Source organism: Symphodus melops, assembly GCF_947650265.1.
Source record: "Symphodus melops genome assembly, chromosome: 1".
NCBI lineage: Eukaryota > Metazoa > Chordata > Actinopteri > Labriformes > Labridae > Symphodus > Symphodus melops.
The window spans coordinates 39,229,392-39,248,377 of NC_136691.1; the positions used below are offsets into that span (position 1 = coordinate 39,229,392).

The 18,986-nt window shown below is 38.9% G+C and overlaps 2 protein-coding genes across 3 annotated transcripts; one reads left to right on the forward strand and one right to left on the reverse strand.

Annotated features, from left to right (window-relative positions):
* Nucleotides 1-45: 45 nt before the first annotated feature.
* On the reverse strand, nucleotides 46-11,918 carry rhobtb2a (Rho related BTB domain containing 2a). 2 transcript variants are annotated; one of them, XM_079343931.1, is made up of 10 exons: nucleotides 11,475-11,918; nucleotides 9,400-9,601; nucleotides 9,131-9,234; nucleotides 8,860-9,045; nucleotides 7,821-8,761; nucleotides 7,606-7,724; nucleotides 6,553-6,703; nucleotides 6,360-6,448; nucleotides 5,691-5,796; nucleotides 46-4,603 (listed from the first exon to the last, which is right to left on the reverse strand). In XM_079343931.1, exons 1-10 carry the CDS (start codon nucleotides 11,534-11,536, stop codon nucleotides 4,398-4,400), a joined length of 2,166 nt encoding a protein of 721 aa, XP_079200057.1. In that variant the 5' UTR covers nucleotides 11,537-11,918; the 3' UTR covers nucleotides 46-4,397. The 2 variants fall into 2 exon arrangements, with proteins under 2 accessions (XP_079200057.1, XP_079200058.1); XM_079343932.1 differs by having other exon boundaries at nucleotides 11,283-11,918.
* A 2,587-nt stretch (nucleotides 11,919-14,505) lies between these two features.
* On the forward strand, nucleotides 14,506-18,662 carry ido1 (indoleamine 2,3-dioxygenase 1). The gene is made up of 10 exons (XM_079360323.1): nucleotides 14,506-14,626; nucleotides 16,410-16,505; nucleotides 16,584-16,703; nucleotides 16,807-16,925; nucleotides 17,033-17,047; nucleotides 17,147-17,246; nucleotides 17,414-17,531; nucleotides 17,602-17,653; nucleotides 17,786-17,934; nucleotides 18,025-18,662. The coding sequence occupies exons 1-10, from the start codon at nucleotides 14,534-14,536 to the stop codon at nucleotides 18,420-18,422; spliced, it is 1,260 nt and encodes a 419-aa protein (XP_079216449.1). The 5' UTR covers nucleotides 14,506-14,533; the 3' UTR covers nucleotides 18,423-18,662.
* Nucleotides 18,663-18,986: the final 324 nt, after the last annotated feature.

Consider the following 18,986-nt stretch of genomic DNA (forward strand, 5'->3'; position numbering starts at 1 on the left):
ACATGACTAATGAGCTCTTAATAAGGACTGGGGCGACACCTAAAGTGCACATGTTGCTCTTTTTTATTTAGTAAATATTATGTACACATTTTCAAGAACACATGCTACAGAAATTCAGATACAGCTCCCAAACAATAAAAACAGCTCATTGGGAACAAAAACAGCTGATGACCAAGGAAAATGTCATCAAGGCTTTAAACACTGAGAAGACGTTCAAGTTTTTTTCTTTTCATTTATTGTATTTTTTTTTTCTTATTTAATTTTTAACAATTTCTGAACAAGGCCTCTTAAACTATGCAGTAGTGATTGTGCAGCATATATAATATATTCCTGGTGCTGCTAAAGCTCCCTTTGGTTTGTGCTTCTTTGCAGCGGTGATGTTAGCACCCAAACATATGGAAAAGGGCCCCTGTGACAACTTCTCAGTAATTTATGATCAAATCTTTTTTTGTTTTTACCTGATGTTGTCTACATGTCAGATAATGTTACTGTACCATCTAATGCAATTTTGAATAGAACCTGGTCCTAAAAGCAGTGCAAGTTTGTAGTTTCAGTCAGACATGTCAGTATGCATAGTACAAAAACAGTATGTTAAACTATGCAATAGCTTGTATCAACTGCAATGCCAAGTTTGAATGGTAAGTCATCACACAATTGTTATTTACATGTTTTAATTAAAGTCTTACTTCCAATAGTCACGCTGTCTCAGCACTTTTTTATGCAGACTTCAAAATTGAATGCATAAGAATAAAGTAACTCTGAAATTCTGAACAAATTTTAAATCCCTGCATTCGTTTCATGGTTAATGTCACAAATTGATGGTTTGTTACTTAGTCTAGTATGGCCTTGATAATCAGAGTCTCTGTTAAGTTAATTTTTTACGGCTTTATGGAGACATAAACCCTTCGCAATGTTAAATACACATTCCTTGAATTCCTTCAAATCATCGATTGTTTTACATCCAAATGATGGATTATGTACATTTACAAATACAGACACATTCTAGAGAGCACCATGGTAACTGAACATATAGCAAACAAACTAGTAACCACAGTAGCAATACTTTACATTCAAAACCATACACTATACTGTACATTAAGGCATGAGGTGTTATTGATGCGAAACGTCAGCAGAGGATTCACTAAGAAATGCAATGCACTGAGGAATGAAATGCATGTCTATGAAATGTATCAGCAAAGTTGCCAAGGCAAATTAAATCGATATAGACCCTCCTGCTGTAACATTTAAATGTATTTTCTGTGAAAGCTGGACATTATTTTGTTTTCAAGTGGTCTTACACATTTTATTGGATTAAACCAGACAATACTTCTGAGGCTCTTCTCTCTGCTTATTGTTCGACCATTTGAGTCAAATGCAATGAAGCAATAAAGGTATTCAAAATGAAAAATTCTAATGTTGACTTAGAAAATCCAAAATGATCATTTATAGAAATGTAATGCTACAGCTTAGACCACCAGCATCCACAATGATCTACTATAGAACATGGACTTTGAATAATCATAAATAAAATATCTATTTTGTGTATGCAGTGTGGCTGGAAGGTCAGGAGTTAATGCAGGTTAGCAATTGTTTGTTTTTTTAATCACTGAACTAATTCATTCCCCCTTGTGATTCTTGGCTCTTTTTTAAGGCTTTAAATATCTGTTAAAACAGGAATGTTTAACCAATTAAATGCAGGTTTCTTTTTTATTTGCCACAAAAGTAAATGTTTCAATCAGAATTGACTTTAAAGAAGCAGTGGCCTGTTTTATGGAGGTACAATGAGTTTTTATAGTTTTATTTATATAAATGTGTCTACTTCATTGTCTCTGTAATCCTACTCTACTATGAGTCAAACGTTTGTTTGAATTGCCTGTTATGTGCATGAATATTACTAGAGCATATAACTGATGTATCTGGAGGTCAGCACAGTTATTATTTTAACAGCTTGTAACTGCACAGTAACAAAATGCAAATTGGATAAGTCTATAATCAGAAGGTATTACTCAGTAATACTGTATGATTATGCTCACTGCCTGCAGTGCACAATATTAGGTAAGTAAACAACAGAGTGATGCAAGTCACTTGCAGTTCATTTGATATTTTGTACTATTTACATTACTATCCTTCTTCACTAAGCACCATGCTTACAAGTCCATCCTACAATCAAGTACAACAGTAAATGGCAATCTTAAATATACAATGTGCAAAATAAATCATAAAAATAATAATAATAATAATCTAACCTCCCCACAGATTTCTTGAAACATTTAAACATCACCTTGTTTCATCTTCAGTCCCTTCTTTTGCATTTGCTGTAGTGTGTCATGACACCATACTGTCCATCAGGCTCTATTTTGTGTCTCTGTGGAAAGGAGTCCAGAAGTGTTGAGGTGTTTAGAAGAGTAGGAATGACTTCACCCAATCAGGCCTCCTCTGCATGTGCAAGTCCAACTGCAGACTGTCAGCAGTAACTCAGATCAATCTCTAACGGTCCAATCACCACCAGTAACTGACACTTCAGCACACCATCAGAGAGGGAAAACATTTTTTTATGGTAGTGTCAGGGTGGGAAGCTCAAAGAGAGTTATAATAGTTTAACTGCTGCATTTCAGGTTATAGCCTATGCCATAAATACTTGTGAAATACACAACATTTAGCAATTCACTGTTTCCTGACTGAAGAGCAATTGAAAAGACAAGGCAGAGGTATACTTTGGGCCATATTTCAAAGTTACACCATATCCAACTACAGCAACAGCCAATGTTATCATTGTGCCACTACCTAGCAAACAATACCATTACCTCTTTATTTACTTACTTCATTCTTCCTTTTGTATAATGTAACATAGTTGGTAGTATTAAAATTCATGCTATGTAGCTTGTCATTTAAGCAAAACACAGCTGAATGATAACATATCATCTAATCTGTAAACCACTGTCGAGTAAGCATTAATCTAAATTTGAGTTAGCTGAATGAACTGTCCACATAATGACGGCTAATTTAAGCTTTCATTTACTTCTTGGTTAACAATCAAATTACTTGGCAGAATGCAAGCATTAGTTATTCTCAGTAGGACAGTTAACTGTTAGCAACTTAATAGCAAATTACACTATTAGCTACGAAGAGGCTGTTTGCTAACAATAGATTACCACAGAAGGGCAGCTAATGTTAGCTTACCTTTTAATTGGATGTCCAGCAGGATTCTAACTTGCCTATCTTTGTAATTGCTGATCAATCTGGATTCTTTCAAATGATAGTTATTCATCAGAGAGTATACATTCATACAATTTTAAAACTAAAACAAAGCAGTACAGTGCAACAGCATAGTCTATAACCTTTACCCTGTAAGTGTTGACAGAGGAAAAGGTGTGTAAATATGGGAAATTGGCTCTGAAAAGCATCATTTGGTGACCAAGCTGATGGCACCATTCACATTAAACCGTAAGGGTAAAATGTGTGCTTACAGGCCTAATATAGCAACACATACTGTAGGAAATATTCATGATCTTTTTGTTGTTGTTGTTGTTGTTGTTGTTGTTTTTTGCCTTAGGAAAATACAGATTTATATTCATATAGGATCTCTCATGTCTCAGGACACTGAATGCATTCATGTAAATCAAAGCCCTTTTGCCACAAATAACACGATAATCGGTAAATGCTGAGAGCTTAGACCTATGGTTCAGACCAAGATGAATTTTAGCTGTGTAAATCGTAACACAAACATTCAAAAGTGACAGAACTTGCCCGTATTTTCATTAATCCACTCAGGATCAGAGTCAGCATGTTTAGACTGAATGACTTCATTAACTAAGACCTGTCAGGCTTCACTAATTTTATATCCTGTGATGAGATTATGCTGTACATGGTGTGGTAGATTGTATAAACACTTAAGGGCAAAGTGTTATATCTCTGAGACTGAGAAGTTCTGTGTTGAATTGCTGGTTGTTGCAGCTGAGAAGCAGCACTTGGTTATCAGTTCTGGTTAGTTCATGATAATTATCAACATATGTGGAGAGTTCTGTGCAAGCAGTCTTATTTTTAAAACTTATAAATCAGATAGTACATGGAACAAATAACAATTGATGTAAGTTGCTATTTGAGCCAGTTGCACTGTGCCATTTTTTTCAGTGAGGTTCAAATCACTGAGGTTTGAGTCTCATGTACACAAAGCTAAAAATCTAAGGAACACACACGTTAATTAAACTGCCAGATTGAGGTGACCTTGCAAACCTGGAGGAATGCTGTTTGACAGCAGAGGCAAACAAACAGGAGGAGAAACAGTGTGCCTGAATAATTAGGGCTTACTTATCCAGCAGTGCTTGTCTTATATTGTTTCTTTTACAGCTCACATCCTCCCTGATGTTCTTCAGGGTGGACCCAGCCTTACCACTTGGTCAGATGACTGCAGACGAGCCAGAGGAAGGAGAGTTTGAGTTAGGGGAGGATGGAATGTTCCAGAAGAGCCACTTGCGTCTGCATTGCCGTCTCTGGTATAGGTAGTCCTCCTTGTCACGCTCCTTGCGTGCTCTTTGGTAGTGGTCATCCTCTTTTAGGAACCAAACAGGGGGCCAGCGGTGTTTCTCAAAGTATTCTTGGTTTTCTGCATCAGAAGAGGATTATTCAAAGCTATGTAAGTTTTAAATCCATGAGTTGGCTTTAAATTGTGCTTTTTCTATAATGCTACTTTTAATTTAACATTGTCATCGCTGTCAATTTCAAAAAATTATTGATTGAATTACAACAAAATGAATATTTTCATTTGTAAATAATTATGCTGAATAAACATTATAAAAACCAGGTGTGTAAAACCTAAATAGCCTTAATTTCAATCATAAATAACCATACAATATATAAAAAAATTCTTGCTACATTTGTTACAAACAATAGACGATACAATCATCTTTTTCTGTATTAATTGAAACAATACAATGCAGAAGGCAGAATGAATTAGAAGAGTCCTATATAATGGCAATAACTATTTTGCTTTGAAGTGCTTTATATCTAACTCTTACTGAATATGTGCAAATGGCCACACTAGACATACAAGGCCTCATGACCTACAGTATAACAACTTGGTGGTAAACAAGCAGCATTATATGTTCTGATTTATACATGGTTAAAAGAGCTTTTTAGACCTGTACAGGATATCCGGTATTTCTCAAATCACTCCCTCAACCATCTCTCTACCTATTTGCACCAATGCCGGCTTACTGAGCAGGTGTAGCATGTTTCATTGTCAGGGATGGGGGACACATTATCTAAAACACCTTTAAAATAGATAAAATAGCAAAACAATTTTCTACTCTCAATTAACAATGCAAGTATTAATTGACTTTGAAATGTCAAGGAATTTAAAAAAGCTACATATATTACAAACATCTGATTGAAATGGTAAGATGTTTAAAAAAAGAAACGCCAACAAAATGTAGTGTTAGTATCTGAAATTGTGAAAGGATTTTAATGGCAACAAATTATTATTTGAGTGATATAAAGTCATTGTTATATAAAGCTCCTGTTTCCATGGGAGTGAGGGGGTTTGTCCAAAAGCTTGCTGCTATATGTAGTCCCTCAACCTTAACAAAGTGTACTTGATTTAGCTGTGGGTGGGATGTCAAATAGAGTTCACTCCATGCTGGAGAGTGAGTGCGGAGGTAGTGGTTTGAGGGAGGCCCTAGCATGTGAGTTACCTGTAGACTTAGCCTTCATGTCTCGAGGAAACTTTCGACAGACACTGTTATAGTTGGTGCAGATATGATGCAAACACCAGCCAGTGAGCTGTTGGGCACCGTGGAACTGTTGACATAAAAAGTCATTATTTGGCATTTTTTTATTTGTGAACTGTTTGTTAACATCAAAACTACTGTTGTTTTACTTTGATGTGGCTTCATATTTGAGCTTAACCTTAACTAGAAGGACTAAAGAGCTTTGTTGGTTTATTAAGTAAAACATGAACTCCTATCTTGACATTAGTTCAGAGTTCAGGAGCTTCCCACATACTTCCTAACATTGGCATATTAGCATAAGCATGCAGTTGCCAGCATTAGAATCATATTATATTAACTGGCAACAGAATTATTGAGAATTAATATAGAACAGCCAAATTGAGATATATAAAAAAGCTGGAAATTACTATGACTGTGATAAACCTTTCATGGCCCAGGGGACAGGGTTGTTTCACAAAATTTGAGCCTCAAATTTGACACTGATGGACCTGAACTAAAAAAACAAAACTGAACAAGCAAATCTTGAGTCTGATTATGAAAAACCATGAACCACTGAGCATGGACCCAAATATACTTGGCTTTTATTCTCAAAATAGCTGACTTGCACTTTGATATGCTGAAAGTACACCATACCTGGGCCATATCCAAGTACACCAAAACATCTCCATCAATGTCAGCCCCCATCATCGCCGCCTCCGTCAATACTGTTACTGTGTACAGCTCTGAAAATGACATAAACGTAAGTCACAGCAGGCATCCACTCACAATGACTTTGTGGCGTACACTCCTGTGGTTCAGAAAGTCAAACATATACCAGATGTAATACCTGTTAGTGCAACCAGGTGGGGGAGGCAAAGGCGATTGGCAAGAACAATAAGCTCCATTGCGTCCAGGTCAGGCCGAGAACAAAACCGACCCGTATACAGATATTCTAGCACGGCCCTCATACAGCTCCGAGTTGTGTTTGGGAACAGCACCTTAGAAACAGGAGCATGTGACATAGTCATCATAAAAGATTCAAAAAGATTGAGGGCTTTGCTTTGGTTTACATTTTGTAACAAAGCAAGAAGAAATCTACTGTCTCCTGTGCATTTTTGCGCTGTAATGAAAGTACATGTAAGTTTACTAGTTCTCCAGTCTTTTCTGCCTTAGCTTCAGAAACAAAAACATAATAAGTAATAGTTTTCAAAGCTAATAATTGGGCAGGGAATAAAAAAAAGTTTTGCAGAGTCATGCCTTTTTATCAATTAAAAGCTATTTTATCTTTAACTAGTGGTTTCGTTCAAGTGTTGTCTTAATAGTATTATTTTCCACTGAGGTATTAAAACAATGTCCTCATAGATACAGTATGTATAGATCACAAAGGCCAGAGTAATTGCATTACAACAGATTTACCTTATCTCTAATCAAATTATACCTTTTACACTGACCAAACTGTTCAGAGGTTTATTTCATTACATGAGTTGATCTTTGCTGCACTAGTGAGCTTCGTAAGATTTTGAAACCATTAAAGCAACAGTATGTATTTTTTCACCTTAAAAGTGTAGTAATAACTTTCAACAATGAGAATGGAGTCTTTCCCATCTCCACAGCGTGGACCGATTGCCAGTTTTTACTACACTATGAAACTGACAGTTGGCCTTGTGTGGATTTTGTCAGCTTTGCATCATCTGTGTAAACAGATCCAAGTTATCTAGAAGGTAGGCACAACAGCAATGTCTGTTCTACAACTGTATAGCACACAGAGACCATTGATGGATACCAAAGCACCCCAAACCAAATTCCTACATACTGTTGCTTATCAATCAACTGACAATACAATTGCCATTGGAAATTCTGATAAAAATGAAATTAGTTGAAGTGTAGTTTGTTGACTTACCTCTTTGGTGCAGCTCTCCACAAAAGGCCCACCAAACATAGCTGCCATCCAGTCACAACTAGAGATGAGTAAAGGCTTGTGGGCCATGATGGTCCCATCGTCTAGCTTGAATACTACATCTACAACAGAGAGGTGATGCACATTTTACACCTTAGTTACACCTGTATCCACTCATTCACAAAAAAAACAAACATGGATAAATGATTTCCTCTTACCAGAAAAGGTGCCTTTTGCCAAGCACTCTTTGACTCTGTTTGTGCGCCGTACATGGAAGGCTTTGGTGATTTCTTGGTTCATAAAGGCTTCATTGTTGAGTATATTTGCCACCATCATCCGCAGGTCAAAGACCTCAAGCAGCTCAGCAATGTGTGCAATGTGCATTAGCTCTTTCTCATTCTCGTCCAGCTGGCCTGTGTACAGGTAGCGCAGCACTGCTCTGAAAGGGCCCAGCTGCATGGACTGGTCCATATGCACTACAGTCATAGGCCTGGGGCTGTATGTGACAGGGTCATCAACTAGCTCCTCCTGGATGCTGGCAAAGGCCCGGCTCCATGAGGAGAGCAGTCTGCCCCGTCTGCCTCCCTCAGAGTCTTTTAATGTCCCATCACTAGTACAGGCCCTTAGGTTGGCTCTGTCTCCATCGTTGCTGCTTTCACAAACATCAAAGCTAGCAGCACGCATTAGCAGCTCACGTCCAGAAAGAGGACCACGAAGAGGCCTTTCAGTCTCCTCACTTTGTGTATCCATACTAAAGAGGTCATAAAACTTTGAAGAGGATGTCGCCAAGTATATCTTGTGTGCAAAGATTTTCTGTCGTTCCTGCAGAACCAGGATGACATCAGCACAGTGTGGGTCCTCGAGAAGACCAACTGGATGCTCCTCGGTGGTGGTCGGGGGAGGGGGCACAGTGATTATGGGTGGAGGAGGTTTTGGTGGCAGAAAGGGTGCCTGAAGGAGAGGCCGCTGAACATTTCTGAGGTGAGACTTCCAAAACTGCAGGTGGCGGCGAGAGATGAGCGCAGCCCTGATAGCATTATCAAAGACGTCCTTGACTCCAAATTGAGCCACAACACTGGTTTCATAATATGGCACTCCCAACTCTTTGGCCACCTCCCTGCCTCTTTCTGGAGGAAGGATCTCATTGGATTTAATTGGCCTTAAAAACAAAAGCATATATAAAAAAATCATTAATCAAATAACTCAGATGATCTGTGTTTTTAACTGTGCACTATACTGAAATAAAAGGCTTACTACCTAGCTAAAGGCCTCCGTGCCCTGTTCACTGCCTCCAGGTCAGCATAGCGCAGGTCGAGCTGACAACCCACCAAGATGACAGGAGCGCGGGGGCAGAAGTGTTTGATCTCAGGGTACCACATGGTCTTGACATGGTAGAGAGAGTTAGGGTTGGCTATCGAAAAGCACAGTACCACCACATCAGACCTGGAGGTAACAACAAAGGAAAAATTCAGTCAAATCAGGGCGCAGCAGTCATCGTTGACTAATGCTGAAACTTACAATATCTCACCTGCCGTATGCAAAACGCCGATCCTTATGATGGTCCCCAAAAGTATCCCAGAGGCGAAGTGACACACTGACATCATCAACTACATCTCTGGAGCGTTCTAATACCTAATCAGAGATTACAAAGGAAGGAATGGTTAGCCAAATGTTGCTGGAAATCAACAGTTAAATGTGCACATGAGCTGCACTTAAAACGTTTAGTACAGCAAATTTAAGCAAAATATTTTGCTTAAATAAAACATTTAAGTGAAAAACACAAGCTTACAAACTCACCTCCTGGCACACTCTATACTGGTCAATTGCCCAGACTGTGGGCACATGTGTTGCAAGTAACTGGTACTGAGTAAGTGTGGCATTGCAGGCTCGGGCGCAGATAAGGCGGGTCTTTCCCACTGCATTGTCTCCCACGACCACACACTTGATAGTTTCAACGTTTGGCCTCTCATAGTCCATATCAGAATCTATCAGCTGGGACCTGCCGATAGAAGAGGAGTTGCATCAGCACCTGAAATTCTATTGTCCTGGCCAGCACAGGAAGGATTCAAAATGGATATTAGACACCATGACTATCTGCACTGCTCGCTCTGCCTGCAGAGCTATCAATGGAGAGTCTCGTGACTTCCCTGTACCCATTCACAAGTTCCCTGTCCTGCTCCTGATACAGAAAAAAAATTTAAAGGGACAAGCAAACAAAAAGGGTTTGGTCTTTGTAAGGGATTGGTTGAGTTTCGAAAAGCCCCACTACTACAAGACAAAGGACACTTTTGTGAATTGTACAGGACATCTGGTTTTGGAACAATTACCTATTTCAAAATAAACAGCTTACATGCTATAGGTTTATAAGGCTGATAAATCATGTCAAGATTCCTCTCCAATCCCTTTCCCTCCAACACTTGTAAACCTGAAAAACCTTTTCTATATTAAAACAAAAAAAAAGCTTAAATTTCATCATCACAGGCGTAATTCACAAAAATGATGACAAAAAATGAAGCCTACATTTAGTTACATGGAGGTAATAGTTGAATAGACTGTTTTGTGACTTGAAAAGGGAAGCTGATAAATCAGGTATCCAGACTGGTTTCCAAGGGAACAGGAGTTTTTGTATTTGTATGTCATTGCCTTTATCCTGCCTGTCTTATCCAGGACACTTTTGAAAAAGAGATTTTTAATCTCAATGAGTTTTTTTTTTCCTGGTTAGATGAAGTTTAAATAAAAAATAAAAATACATTTATGTTAAAATCCTTATATAATATAAAAAGGATTATGTTCACTCAATAGCCTACTATGTCCAATGAGAATAATAGATTACCATGCGTTGTAGTCCATACTTATTTTATTTCTAACTTGTGCTATAAAAAAATATGTATTAAAACTATGTTAGAGTCTCAGATCAATGACCCATGTCAAACATACTGATTACAGTTTTGTCCAAGTAGCCTTTGAAAGAGTTACTGTTATGAAAACCTTCAGAAAATGCTTCATCCAAATGAATGAGCTCAGGCACTGAGTTTAGACCTGCTATAAGACCCCTCTTCCTTTCAGCACTACAGTTGAGTCTAATATTAGAGCAATGAGTCAGGTATTTTACCTGCTTTTTTGTAATATTACAAAACAAGTAGTCTTTTATATTTGTTGTGAATTATACAAATAAAGATTGACTGATGATTGATTGACATGTGCTTCCCTAATCCTAATCTTTTGGGGTCTAAAGCTTGATATGATGTGCTAGTAGTTTTACATTGGATGCATGTTTTTATTCACTGTCCAAGAGACTACTATTAAGGGTTACAGTAAGGTTTTTTTTTTTTTCAAACAGTTTGCCATTCATAAAATCAGCGTTTCATTGACGGAACGATCTGCATCACTCTAGGCTCAGTCTCACTTATGCTGAAGCACTAAAACATGTGACAATCTGACCTTAGGCTGGGCCTGTATGACACTAGAGATACAACGCCTTTATTAAACCTCATTCACATGTCCTTTCCTGTTACAGTCCACACTGCGCAACTCGCGACTTCATTCATTTTAAACACTCAGATATTCTAAATAACCCTCACAACCCCTTCAAACTACCCTACACCATAACTAGCAAGTAAACGAGCACACATCCTTAGTTATCACCAACAACAAAGAGGATAAAATAATGCATTTCCTACCAGAACTACCGAACAGTCCCTCCTCCACCACCGAGACACTAGTCATGAGGCTCTGCTGCATTACACGTTATGTAACACCCCGTCATTGACTCTTGAGCCTGTTTATGTGCCTCCGTGTGTACCGAAGAAAACATCGAAAAGTAAACAAAAACCACAGTCTATATCCCTTGTGAAAAATCTCCGTTATCTTACCGCAACATAAGAAAGTGCTGCATGGTGTTGGTCGATGATCGAGACAGAATGCATCGCTCCATCGGATGCGGCTGGCACCTGACAGCGGCTCGTATTTAACTTCATTTTGAAGGCAAGGTGATGCAGGCCTGGGATAAAAAGTGGCCGACCGCCGATTTTTCAGGAGACGTTCTCTGAATCAGTCCGATTTTTTTGATTGCATTGCCAAAAACAAGGCTGCCGATCTGAGGTGTGTTTGTCCGCTGCAGGCTGCAGCTCTGACTGTCATGGAACCACCTCCACTTACCGTAAGGCCTCCGCAGCTAATAATAGGCAGGCGCTCAGAGGGGAAAAAAACCCATTCATTACAAAACACTGATCCACTTTCAAGGCGCACACATCTCATTCCACTGCTGCTGTGCAGCCTGAACTGGTCGGCATGCAGTCTCAAACGTTGTTGTTTTGATAGACTGCCTTTTTTTTTTTTTTTTGAGTATCGAGATTCTACTTTGCACGTTTACAGTATGTTTATGAAGTGTGTTTGATCAAATGAATCACACACATCGCATGCATTCAATCTATAGATTAGATAAAGTGTGCACAGTCTGCTAATCCTGCACAGAGTCAGGTGTGATTAACTCAGGAATGTTGTGCGTACAACATATAGCCTTTGTACACACATAAGGGCTGCCAGAAGCAAGAATAAAATAATGTCATTCAGCAGCACAGTAAAAAAAAAAGAAAAAAGAAAGATGCATGAGTCATCAGAGCTTTTGAGTTTTAAGGAACCAGCTGTTCTCCATAACTGAAGGAATTAACTCTTTGGGCTCTTTTAGACTATATGAGTTCCTAAGCCAATCTCTTGACTCACAGAGAGAAATAATGCACAGAATAATAGCCTAAATGTAAAATGATACTGACAAATTGTATTTTTATGTTATTTTTATTGTTAAAGGCCATGTCAACATGAATGCTGCTAGAGGAGTCATGTGGGGAAGACCTTGGTAATGGCTGTGTTCTAGTCTAGCTCCCGAACCCCGCCGCCATATTTCGAAAAATATTACAATAACAACTCCCCGTAGGCGGTCAATTGTTGACTAAAGTTGTTTTATGTGTCATACTGAATCAAACTTCATCCACATTTTAAAGGATAAAGCAAGAGAATGAGCAAGGCAAAACAAAGCGTGCAGACCCGCTTGATAACTACCACCATCGTGGATGCTAACCCCGCTGGCCCTGGAACAAGCCAGCAAGCTAACATTGAGGACCTCTTCATAAAGATTACCAAAATTGGCACTAAAAATGGAGTAGCAACTGATGTATCAATAATTAAGTCTGACACAGCAGAGTTTAAGAATGCAATTGTATTGCAAACGCGAATAGAGGAGACAGAAACTCGTACTGCTGTAGTTGAGAACCAAACAGCTAGCATTGCTAATGTAAACAAAGTGCTTGAGAAACATGTGGAGCAACTTTGGAATCAAGTTGATGATCAGGAGAACAGAAACAGAAGGAATTAAATATCAGGTTGGACTTAAAGAAGGAAATGAAGCAGGTCCCAAAATGAATGACAATGTGAAAAAGATATTGTCTGATGGTTTGGGGCTAATGAGACTCCTTTTCATACATAAACCATTAAGAAAATAATTTGTGTTGTTAGGCTACTGTGCAGGTGTCAGCTTAGTTTTTGTTGCGATCTCTCAATGCAATCACTGGTGTGATAACTCAAAATGTAAACAGTGATGTTTAGTCACTCACAGGTACTGACAACAGACAGCCATTGAGCACAGACAGTGGGAGGTGTTTGCTGTGAAATAAAGTTCATAGCTGATTCCGTTAGTTTATGTTTCTCTGTCCAACTGTGAGACATTGAATGCTGTTCAGAGAACTGTGTATATCCATCCTGCACATATTTTAAGATATCTTTCAACTTGTTACACTCAGTAGTTGAAAAAGCTTTTACAGATAATGATGCTTTTGCCTTTTTCTGGTTAACTTCATTATTTAAGAATACGTTGACACTGCACATCAGCTTATTAACATTATACCAATCAGGCCCCTCAATGAAAAGCATTCATGTTTTGTTTTGTTTTTTCAGGGTATTTTCTCGAGGACTTAGTTATACTGATTTACTCGTCTCGACTCGACATGTACATCCTGTTTACTGTGCCTGCAATGTTCAACTTAATCCACTAGGTGAGGCTGACAGTCAACATTTTCTTTATGGACTTAACTTGGGCTTAAAAATGGGCAGATAAAACAAGTGTGGAGAAAAAGTGTGAAAACTAGTATTTAGGGTACTTTTACATGTCAAATACATGATAACACACGCCATAGAATAATATCTTTGCCTAAATATGAATTAGACATGAATAAAAGGTTTTGATAACCTTTACTAATCCTCTGTCACTGAAATCAATATCGATCAGGGTGTTGGACTTTCATAAACTTTATACAGAGCCAGGTGGTCTGCAGTTCTGTCCACACATAAAGCAGTAGGCTGAATGTACCAACAGAATGAATTTAAGAATGATTAAATTCTCTTAATTGTTCTAATTCTATCATTATAAAAAGCAGTATTGTTGCACAGTCCTCCCTGTCTGGAAAAAAATGAGGAAGCTGTGAAAAAAGGTGCAGGTTTGGTTTTCACTTTGACATAAAAATCCTCAGCCATAAAAGCCTCATTATATGATGTATACTGAACAAATCTAAGAATTATTTACAAAAACTGAAAAAAATAACCCTAATTTCTGCACAATCGTAATTTAACAGGAGTTGGTGAAATTCATATAACATGTTATGTAATATGTAACGTATCATTTCCTCATTAAGTGGAAAATCAATGTGAACAAGAACACTGTGAACACCTCTATAATTAATGATACACAAAGGGAAGCTTTGCACACACTTTGAATTGTGCAACAGTAAAAGAAGGATAAATGTTGTGTAAGCAATGACTATTGTTGACACAGCTATAAGTGAACTTTGTGCATGATCAGAGTCCAGACAGGTCGGGGTCTTATGAACAGTTCAGACAGTTTGATGATTGGTGCTGTCTGTGGGCTTCTCTTTCTTCCTCTATGGCTGCAGCTGAGTCAGGCTCCAAATCTCAGTTCTCTCTGGACTCCTACCATGTCTCTGAGGAGCTCGGCTTCATCCTCCCCGATCCTCTGGTAGGTGTAAAACCCATGTGAATAAGTTTTCTTTCCTTTGAACAGTTTTTACATTTTAACTGAGACAACAAGCAGCTGTTATGACATATCTTTACCTTGACAGTCCTAAGCCTCTGAAAGGCATTACAAATCATGGGCATACTTATCCAGTTAACTTATTTAAACTGAATATAATCTAAGCTTTCTAATATAATTAATGAAACTTTTCCTTTCACTGAAGCAGTTGTAAAAATGTGAACTCGTGGCTGGAGGAATTGATTGTGTGAAATTGATTCAGGGAAGTTGATTATTCCTGTTTGCTTTGTTTTGTTCAGATTTTTTGGGCAAACATTTATGTTGGGTTTTATATCGTTAAATGGGGTTATCAATTTAACATAACAATAATTATCCTTATTTAAAGGGGCTACTTTGAAAAATACTGCGCTTCCAGTGATACCGCAGGTCGCTAAGCTAACTGCACTAGCAACCTGTTGCTCGCGCTCACTGGCTTATCTTCATCGCCACAAAATTCACAGAGGAATTATTTTACCTTTTAAATAGTCAAACTGAGTTAATAAACCTTGAGATGCCACCCCGAAAGCAGGGAACAATAACCAAATATCACAATATCAGTCTGAAATTAATAAATCTCATACTAATATTATCACCGGTGAGTCTCACCTGTGCGCCGACGCGAGTGGCCGCACATTCAGTAGCTCCGTCCCGCTCTATCTATCTATCATGAATTAATAATATGTATTTCATAATTTGAAGTCCGAACAAAAAGCCCTTGCACCCAGCTTATATCCCGATGTAAATAAACCAGTAATCAAAAAAGAATTATAACAGAGTAAGCCACATCAGGTCAATCAACAAATGTCAACAACAACTAACTAAACTACAGAAAGCAAAGTTTAAGCAAACAAGATGATGGAGAGGGACAATGCACCATGTGGTCACATGGGGACAAGATGGTTTACAACAAAGGGGAGCCAAGTGGCTACCCTATGAAATAGCTTGAGCTCTCTGAGCTGAGTTCTGTAACTATATAACTTGAACACCAGAAAGCCAGTGGTCAGACTTTGATTCAACGGCGGGTACACTCGTGTTCATAATTGTTACAATAGTTAACTTAATGTAAATGTAAAACTGAAAACACGTGAGGTGAACAGAGCGATTTAGCACAAAAAAACAAATACAGTGCAATACTTTGGATTACTCCTGGTAATTGTTGCAGGGTTGGTTTGGTCTCCACTTTCTGAATGTTAAAATCAGCAGATTCAGAAAGGTTTCCTTCATGGCAGATTCAGGAGTAAGTAGCATGATTCCGATTTTCAACCCTTCGGGTTTCTGGAGCAGGGTTCTTTGTGTATTCAGGGATCAGTAGGCTGTCTGCTGTGCTCCTTACCAGATGCGTTCAATGACGACAGAAAATCAAAGTAAAGCAACTCTTTGTGCTTGAACCAGGTAGTTTCTGATTGCATTCAAAATTCTCAAAAATATGCCGTGCAGTATCCAGCTGACTCCTCTGATGCTTGAATTCAGCATGTGAAGAGCTACAGAACCTATGGAGCAACCAGGGAGGAGTTGATTTGTGTCCTTCAGCACTGATGGCTGCAGGTTCCAACAGTGTGATGAACTTGGTTCTTATAGCAGCATACTGCACTCAATGCAAACTTAGACAAGACGCCTTAAAAATAAAAAATAAATAAAATGCCTGTGATGGCTGCATAAATGGACTTTTACATCTGTGCCCTGTTACGATTATAAGATATATTTTTATGGTACCACGTCTCCTTCAAAGGAAGAGCTCCCTGCGCTCTATCAGCCATGGTTGGACATTGCTCTCAAAGTCCCGGAGTTGGTACAGTCTCACAAGTTACGCTCCCTCATTAACAAGGTAAGTGGGGACAACAAACTGTGAAGGACAAACCATTTGTTCACGGAGTCGTGGTTCAGCTTCACTCTGTCCCTGCAGATGCCTCTGCTAAGCTGCCAGTTTCTGCAGAAGCACAAAGAGTTACGTCTGGCCCACCTGGCCCTCAGCATGATGACTATGGGCTACGTATGGCAAGAAGGAGAGAACAACACAGTTGAGGTATCTTTTTTTTCTCTTTCCTTATCTGCATGATAGCTGTCAGTTTGTCCACAGTGTACACACTGAATTAATGACGCTTCATCTTCAACAACCTTCCTCTAAGATGCTCCCAAAGAACCTGGCTGTCCCCTTGTGGGAGGTATCACAGCGCCTAGGACTCCCTCCAATTCTCACCCATGCAGACGCAGCTCTGGCTAACTGGAGGAAGAAAGATCCAGAGGGGTGAGGACAGTTATCTTTTGAATGTTGCCTCTTAAACAAGTGTGAGCTATACATCTGTTTTTTTGTTTGTTTTACTTTTCATGGTGATCTTCATGTGTCCCTGCCAGTCCTTTTGACATGGAGTAAGTGCATTTCCCCTTTTGATCTAGTCCTCTATACATTATGTATTATGATATTCAGATGTTAATTAAGCTTTTTGCTCCTCTTGCTTATATCTACAGGAACCTAGAGCTGCTAGTTAGCCTCCCCGGTGGAGACAGTGTACGAGGTTTCTTCATGGTTACTCTGCTAGTGGAGCTGGCTGCTGTCCCTGCACTGAGGGTAAAGATTGACATAAACACCAGTACTGCTTACACCTTACATGCATCTCATATAAAATCAACCTGCTGACTAACTGTTGTTGACTAAAGTCATACAAAATACCTTTAAATGGTAATTAAATGGTGGACATTTGAAAATAAGTGGTTTTAACTGGACTTGTGTTGCAGAACATTCCTGCAGTGATCAACGGTGTCAAGTGTGGTGACACTGAAGCTGTGGCCAGAGCCCTGGAGGACATCAGCCAGTCTATACAGGACATGACAGACACACTCAAACTGATGCATGGTAATCAAATCAAACTTAAAGTAGGAATAATCCTGATAAGCAAATTATTTCATTATTTCATTAATTGCAGTTTATGTGGAGCCTCCTGTGTTCTACGGCATTATGAGGATCTACCTTTCAGGGTACGGAAATCTCTCTCTGTTTTCATTTGACTTAACTCGTTGATTAGTTGACTAGAACTGAACTGAGCTGTTCTTTAGACTGTCATGTGTAAAATATTAAACTAGTGAGTTTGTTCATGCTCACATGCATAGGTGGAAAGACAACCCATGTATGCCAAAGGGGCTGGTTTATGAAGGTGTAAGCACAGAACCGATGGAGTATTCAGGTGGGAGTGCTGCACAGAGCAGCCTGCTGCACTGCTTTGATGAGCTTCTGGGAGTTAAACATGAAGACAAGAGTGGTAAGGTGGCAGTTTTTTCCACTAAATCAACAAAAATGACTGCATTGAAGAATGAGCAGGACTTATAGCTATGATACTTCCCTTATACAGGTGCCTTTCTAACCCGGATGAGGAACTACATGCCATCTGCTCACAAACAGCTGATCAAGGACATCTCGCTGCAGCCCTGTTTGAAGAGTTTCGTCCAGCAGCAGAACAACGAGCAGCTCAAACAAGCCTTTCAGCGCTGTGTCACAAATCTGCTGGCTTTACGCAGCTATCACATTAATGTGGTCAGCCGCTTCATCACTGTACCTGCTGCCCGTGCCCGACAACTTCGCAATCAGAGCCAGGACTCAGAAGGAGATATGGTCAGCAGAGCACCAATGGCTTTAGAGGAGAGGGGCACTGGGGGCTCAGGAATCATGACCTTCTTAAAGACTGTGAGAGATCAAACAAAAGATGCCTTTCTGTCAGAGACCAGCAAAGAAGTGAAGTACAACAGCTGACTTGGATGAATGACACAAAAAGTGTCAAACAACACAAAAGTCACTGATAAAATGCAATTTTACATGTCATTAATGGATCATGTCAGCAGAAAGTGAGCTGTAGCAATTGCCTGCCTTACATGTAGCTTTGTTGTGTTTGTGAACAACCCTCAGCTTAATAGACATAAGTGTTCATAATTCAGTCCAAACCACAACTCAAACCATTCCTGTAACTCTCCATTAAATTCAACCAGAAAGTTCTTTCTTTAATCTAACTGTAACCCAAAAATGCATCAGACATCTACTCCAGACCAACAAATCATGAGGAAGTTTGGACATTAAGGAACTAAAATGTTATTTAACCACCTTCCTTTTAAGGGAACTTATTTCAACATTGATTTAAATGACGTAAAATAGATGTTTGTTTTTTCTAAAAAATTGAGCAACTGTATCGTTCTGTTTATCGTTTTGTAAAGTTACTGTAAAGTAAAAGAAAATAGAGAGAAGTTTTCAGTTGTCAAAAAGTGATTATGTGAGCCCTTATGGCAAAGGCCATCTGCAGTCCAGTAAAGCTCTTGCAGAGTA